At 37.7% G+C, this 7,485-nt stretch overlaps 1 protein-coding gene and 1 long non-coding RNA gene across 2 annotated transcripts in view; one reads left to right on the forward strand and one right to left on the reverse strand.

The window, feature by feature from the left end:
• Positions 1-2,347: 2,347 nt before the first annotated feature.
• mtfmt (mitochondrial methionyl-tRNA formyltransferase) overlaps positions 2,348-7,485 on the reverse strand; it is a 21,887-nt gene continuing 16,749 nt past the window's right edge. Inside the window, exons 6-8 of the mRNA XM_015025127.1 lie at positions 5,310-5,401; positions 5,147-5,219; positions 2,348-2,751 (exon numbers count right to left, since the gene is read on the reverse strand). Coding sequence (XP_014880613.1) covers positions 2,594-2,751; positions 5,147-5,219; positions 5,310-5,401 — 323 coding nt within the window. The 3' untranslated portion in view covers positions 2,348-2,593. The remainder of the gene's footprint in view (positions 2,752-5,146; positions 5,220-5,309; positions 5,402-7,485) is intronic.
• Positions 2,764-7,485, forward strand: part of LOC106941974 (uncharacterized) — a 14,394-nt gene continuing 9,672 nt past the window's right edge. The window contains exon 1 of the long non-coding RNA XR_001423512.1: positions 2,764-2,775. This is a non-coding gene — a long non-coding RNA (uncharacterized LOC106941974). The remainder of the gene's footprint in view (positions 2,776-7,485) is intronic.

Here is a 7,485-nt window from a genome sequence, read left to right on the forward strand (position 1 = left end):
CCTGGGCATAGCCAAGCATCAAATCTGACAATTCCCCATAAAACATGAAGGTTTTTTTCAACTGTATCATGAAGATACAGCTATATCTCCATGATACATAATCCAATCTGCTTCCGAATTTTTAGTGTGACATTAGGGAGCAGTGTGCATTAGGGAGCAGTAGATATTGGTGATACATTTATGACATCACTAAAGTCCTGCCCATTCAGACAAAATGCTACAAATTATTAGGTCCCTCGTCCTGCTTGTCGCTGTATATAATGTAAGATTAAAAACATATCCATTAAGCACTGATAACTAGGGGTGCACCAATTTATCGGTCAGCCGATTTATCAGTGCCGATTTTCTTAATTTTAGGAGATCAGCTGATTTTTACATATGAAACCAATCTTATCCACAGATCTTATCTAGCTTGGCCAAGGTCTAAGAATCAACCTCTATCATCTTTTAGTCTCTGGTGAGAAAGGTTTGACTGACAGACCAGGCCACCAAGTCATGTCTGCAAGTTTACAATTAACAATAGTGACCCCACTGTTGCCAACTTAACAACTTTCTTGCTATATTGAGCAACATTTCAGACAAAAGAAATTGGTATCGGCTAAAATTGGAATTGGCAGATTAAGCTTTTTAAAAGATCAGTAATCGGCAAAAAACTGCAATCGGTGCACCCGTACTGATAACCAAACATTATGTGATCCTAAGCCTACAGTAAATCCTCACCAAACTTTCACCACTAAACAGGAAGTGACAGTTAGGGCTGTTGTCAACGATTACTTTAGTAATCAAGTAATCTTTTGATTATTCTGTAATCGTGTAATCAAATAAAAAATGTGAGGAAATAAAATATTGGTAAATACTGCCATAACAGCAGGATTAATGTCAGATATCAACATCTGCCCATTTTTTCATATTTGTGCACCCTTAATTACTTTTCTGTAGTTTAGAAAATTAACAATAATAGCTCACTTTTTAAGTTAACCTGGACAAAAATTATGCAAAATTCCCATCTCAATTTATATTCAATTTAATAATAAAGCAGCAGACTTTAAATACTCTTCTAAAAAAAATTATGCTATACAGCTTTTAGTTTGGATGTTCATCTTCAGTCAATTTAATAGATGAACTCTCATTTTGCCCAGCCATTTATAGCTTTTGTGTCCATGTTAGTGACTGTATTTGGCATCCACACAGAGAAACACATCTGCCAGATATGTACCGCCATGGTGCGCTGCATCACCCATTTGTTGCGAACAGAAAGATAGTAAATTTATTTTCCGGTTCGTTCATAAAACTAGACTTAAGCTTAGCATCAGCTACAGCAGCCCGCTGTGTTCTGTCTATCCACTCCACCCGAATGCATACACCCGCTGCGCACTTCACCGGCATTAGTTCCGAACCAGTCACCAGGCAGCAGCACTAGGAGAAGAGGCTGGTGTATTTCATGCATCGCATCAGTTATTTTAACGATGTCTATTGGTACCCAGAAAAACAATACAAACCTGGACATTATCATCAATCAATGAAATTCCCCCAGACAAAATTTGAAAATTGAACATTATTGCTGCTAGAAATCGTCAACAACTCATAGGCAGAAGTGAAAGCTTTGCACAACATAAATAATCACCCGGCTGGAACATGCTGTTCATTTACATTTTACGCTAAATATTAAAATATAAATGAAAAAACTTCAAGGCAGATAATTTGCCTCAAGGTGTTTTATAATCGAGGTACTCAACTCATTTCAGGAATCGTTACTTTTGTATCTATATAGAATGAAGCAAGCCTTAACAAAAAAGTGAAGATTTTCACCCACAGAGAACAGAAATCCTTCGTGACTGCAAAGGACAGGAAAAAAAATCATACTGAAAACAACAATGCCAAACTTGCTCAGACGGTATTAGGAACACTAAGATTACTAATATTTAAGCTGCCACATTGTATTAAACAATCTAAGTCAAAAAAAGAAACTTTTTGTCGCATTTATTCTAACTTAAGTATAAAAAACAATTCTACCCCAAACAAACAAAAAAGGTTAGCAAATGTTTATCTAAATAAATTAATCAACATTCAAGTCTGTTTAAACTTTGTTGTTCCCTTTTTCTGGATTTTTAGTAACCCCAGGTTAACCTCCTTATTTGTTATATTCCCTTTTGGCGCTTGTTGCCTTTATTTCGTTTTGTTTTGTGTAGTATATGATTTGATGCTTTTATTTTGATGAGAGAGCTTGGAAGACAAGTTACAACAGTGTTATAAAAATGTATCTTATTAGCAGCCCCCTTGATAGAGGCACATGGTATGTTTATTTTGTAAATAAGGATATTTCTAATATTGATTGGTTGGAATTGTGAATTTGCTTTACTGTAATCAAATTAGGTATAGTTTTTGAATCACTTGATATCTCTAGTGGTGAACGTTATTTTTAGTTTTCAAACGTGGTTTGTAGCTTACACTGTCTTTTTTGTGTGTTTGTGCATGCAGCTCTTATGGTGAAACTCATGGTTTAATTCCAATAAATCCTGGCTGTTCATCAGTAAAGCCGCAATCTTTAATTTTGGGGGGTCTGCTACAATATGAATATAAGAAGATTCATAATTCACAGAACACAAACATTTTCAAGATGTGATTTAAGGATAGTTATACAACAAGTAAAGCAGTAGGAGTACAGTAAATTTAAACATACCTTACAACAGACAGACAGAGTATTGGAATCCTTATCATAGTATACTGAGCCAGGTTTCTGATTTCTTTCATCTGTGTAACAAATGAAAATTACATGTCAAAACTGTAGTAATTTACAATCACCCCCAATGCACATTCATAAAATCCAAAAATTCAAATAACATATCTCCTTCAAGAACATTGGTTCTGTACTACTGTAGGGTGGTTAGGGTGCACTTATATAAGTGCCTGACCAAAGCCTTTTTTAGACATCTAATCTCTGTAACAACATTGGGATATAAGTACATATAAGACGTTTGTTTAGGCCTGTCGCGATAAATGATAAATCAATTAATCACACGATAAATTAAACCTATCAACCTCATTTTAATTATCGGCTTTATCGTCTCTTCCTGCCTTTTTTCTTTTTCTTGATGACACTGAATGAAAAAAGGCTCAGCTCCGGTGCTCTACACTGACCCTCCCTTCCTCATTTCCTTAGTGTAATGTCCAGCTCACACTACACGAGTTGTTGGCTGACTGTCAGCCCATTTTCAAAACCTGAGAGACCACACATTAGCCGACAGAAATCCTACGTATTACGGTTCGTGCCGTGTGGTGTCCAGCCACATGGGCACAAAATAATGGCTACAAGTCCAGTTAACTAATTTTAAAACCAGGCATTAATCAATGCTTTACTAGAATCTACCTGTGATGCATGTGGCTAGAGTCAGCGTAAAGTCCTGACTGAATGTAAATCATTATAACCTATTTATGTCACGTTAACGAAGAACAGCTGAAAATTACTGGGTTTATCAACTGCGGTAGCAATTTGGCTCCAACTCCTCTCCTTGTCATTTCTATATTATTTGCACGAAATGTTGAATAAATATTAATGTTGTTTCCACATATCATCTCCAATGTCCGACTTCGGCTTGCCTGTCAGCTGTTTGGGATTCCCCTCCGTAATTTCCCCTCAGAAAGCAGGAGGAGAATCCGGGCTTTCTGATTGGCTACCTATCATATTCAGCGTTAAGCTACCAGTCGGGGAAAACCTCTGATTTAGATCGGAGCGGCCACGACCGACGATCTACCGTAACACACCACACACTGCAGGATGATCGGTTACGAAATCACCAGCGAGAATCTTAGATCAGCCAACGTTCTAAGATTGTCATAAGGAGAAAATAGGGGCAAAAAAATCGTGTAGTATGAACTACTGCATTAGGTAGTCGGATGTGCCCATCTTCTTTATTTAAATCCAGTGATTATTGAAGGGCACATACAGACTTCATAATCTGCACTCTTTTGGTTGAATGCAGTATTTATTCCCACTTTGGCTTTATGTTGTTTAGTTTTTATTAAAGTACGTTTTTTGTTAATGGAGACTGAGAATCCATTTTATTTTTGTTTTTGGTTGTTCTGGTTATTTAGTTTATCAGTTCCAGTGTTATGTGTTCTTTTGAAAATAAAGTGTATCTATCTATGGCAGGAAATCGCATGCGTTATTAGTCATTTCCATTAAATCAGTGTCAACTGGTCTTGAAACAATATTATCGTTTATCGCAATAATTTTTTACACAATTAGTCGTCCAGCAAAATTTGTTATCGTGACAGGCCTACGTTTGTTCTAGAAAAACAGGAAGATCCTACCATTTTAAGCCATGTCCTAATTATTATTCTTAATTAGTACAAAACGGCATAGATAAGCCAATAAAATTTGGCCAACAAACTGATTCGGTCTCAAATTGAAGTAGAATATATAGTGAGTCAGTATGCTAAAATGCACTTGATACAACAAGGCCCTCTGTATTACTGTAATCATATGTTCTCTCTTCAATTTTGATTTTGTTTTATCTAAGAACACAATGACAATGTTTCACAGTTTTGTGAAAGGTTAATCAGAACTAATAACTGAACTATAAGAGTAGACATTTGACTGTTCACACCGAGTATACAAAACAAGAGGGAGCATCATACACATCATACAGTAATGTAACCCATTTATTATAGCAGCCATTGTGGTGGGCTTAGAAACTGCTAAAGGTTAGGTACACAGTACAACCAGTGCATAATACAGAATTGTTGGACTCAGTTACATGGTCATAAAATAGTTTCACAAGGAGTTCTAAAAACCTTGGTAAAAAGCATGTTGAAGTAGATGAACAAGTAAACAGCTCTCAACATTACTTCCACATCCAAGTCATCATCATTCAACCCATTCAATATGCAGGACACCGGTTTAGCCATCTGTCACTATGAGTAAATCAACTTCATCACAGAAACTACCATATTTTTCGGACTATAAGCCGCTACTTCTTTTCCCATGCTTTGAACCATGCAGCTTATAGCCTGGTGCGGCTTATAGTGAGGTGCGCTCTATAGTCCGGAAAATACGGTAAATTGTTATTAGGCCATTTTGCTTCAGTCAGAACAGACGTCTTATGAAAAGGGATTTAGTCAAATACAATCATATGGTATAAGTTACCTGAAGTATAACATTTTCCAACAAAATCCAAAAGTTTTAGAGTCTTTCCCATCCACATCGTCCTTAAAGGGATCTGAAGAGAGAAAAAAACAACATCATTGTAACAAAATTTAATGGTGACCCAATAAAATGCACTCAAATCATAAATTTCTTATTTTCTTACCCGGGATCCAATGGCACGACACAAACAAGCAATTTGGTCACAGGTTTGTTCTTCCCAATTAATCCAACTCATGGATGTATTGATTTTTGGAGCTGTAAGTCAAGTACAATCTTCATCATAAAGGAAACCTAGTTCAGTGGATATAAAAACTGTACACACCCCTGTTCATAATAGGTTTTTGTGATGTAATAAAGTTTCCACTTTTAACATAGGGACTGGAGCGATGGTTGTAGGGGCAGCTTAATCCACAATCCCCGTAGGGTCTTAGGAATGAGAGGTTGATCTCTACATTCTCATATAAAATATATTTTTCAACCCCTGGATTGAGTGCAAATTCTTGTTATCCTGAGCTATTTCTGACGTTATGCTGCCATATGCTGAGGCAACTGAAGGACAAACTGACTACACCTGGTCTGGCATTCCGTTTGGTTCTGATACCTTCCTAGAGGGGGACATTGGCTGAGATAAAGCTGCCATCAACTACTCGTTCTCTCTCTCCTGGTATTAATTTTTACTTACATGAACATCTAAAATAATCCTACATCAGTTCATCTGATTCTTCTTGTGCATTCTGCTCTTTCTGATCATATCCTTAGTCAGTTATGGCAGATGGTACTGAGCCCAGCCCTTGTATTGAGCCCAGTTCTGCTGGAGGTTTCTTCCTGTTCAAGGGGAGTTTTCCCCTCTCCACTTTTGCTACATGTGCGCTCAATATGAGAGACTTGTGTAAAAACAAAGACAACGCAAGTGATTGTTACTACATTATTGTCCAGGAGGGGAGAATGTTGCAAGTTAATGACTTGTTGCAATCTGTTGGGTTTCCTTAGATATACATTTTTTTGAATAATTAATTGAGCGTACTGTATTGATTTATAGCTAGGATCAATTGGAATGTATGTGTGATTTTATTATTATTATTATTTTTTTGTATAGTGCCTTGTTGTGAATTGCCGCTATTCAACACAAGAGTTTTGATCAATAAAAAAAAACTTCCAGAGAAAATGTGTGGTCCCTCACACAAACTCCAAAAGGTACATTTACGTTGAAGGAGGTATAACCATAGATTGACTTGATAAGTTTTCAGTTTTCAAACATTTTTGCCAGTGAGCCATAAATATAGATCTTTCAAAAAGAAAAGGGCCTATAACCGAAATGAAATCTTAAAGTCTGCACGGACTTCTGGTTTGAACATCACTGTGATGGCCACGCTGTGAACGGGCTCCCGAGAGAACCTAAGAAATTGAAAACCCAACCCCACTAAAACCACGAAAACATATCCATAAAGGTGAAAAAGTACTGGGGTGAGCGAAATACTTCAAAACCGATGCTTTGTAGTGCCAATAAGCGGACATTTAAAGTCGAGAAAATATTGCTAGCGTTTCAGCTAATGCTAACTGCTATTCATCTCGAACCTCTGCTTTGAAGAATTACCGGTGCACTTTTTGACTTGAGCTAAGCAGCCAACAGTGGTATTATGGCTGAATGGGAGACGGTATTGCAGGAATTAAGAGGCTTCCGACAGGAAAATAATGCGCATTTGGGGGAAATAAAAGAAGAAATTCGAAAGATGAACACCAGACTAGATGAAGTGGAGGGTCGGAGGAGAGGATTTTAACCATGGAGGACGCTGAAATAATAAAGCTACAGATAAAGCTTGAGGATAAACTAATGGACCTAGAGAGTCGTACACGAAGAGAGAACATACGCATTTTATGGCGTACCGGAGGAGGCAGAACGGGACTCGGCATCAATGGGTGACTTTGTGGATTAGTTGCTCCGGGAGGGCTTGGCGCTGTCCCAAGACGAGCTCGACATACACATTGAACGGGCTCACTGCTCTCTAGGCTCTCCGCCACCAACCGACGCTCCACCGCAATTTATTATTGTGAAATTCCTCAGTTTTAAAACCAAAGAACTCCTCCTTCGCAAGGCATGGCAGTAAAGAGGATTTACCTGGAAAGGCAAGCAAGTGAGATTGGATCATGACTATCCCCTCTGAGTTTGAAAAAATGAAAAGAATATGCAGATGTGCCCAAGATTCTGAAGGAGTAGCAGATCCCTTTTCAGACCCTCTTCCCAGCCTGGCTGAGGGTGAAATACAGTGGGGAGAACAAGTATTTGATACACTGTTGATTTTTCATGTTTTCCCACTTGCAAAGCTTGTAGAAGACTGTAA

This window comes from Poecilia latipinna, unplaced genomic scaffold, assembly GCF_001443285.1.
Source record: "Poecilia latipinna isolate Pla-1442-1.1 unplaced genomic scaffold, P_latipinna-1.0 Scaffold3965, whole genome shotgun sequence".
NCBI lineage: Eukaryota > Metazoa > Chordata > Actinopteri > Cyprinodontiformes > Poeciliidae > Poecilia > Poecilia latipinna.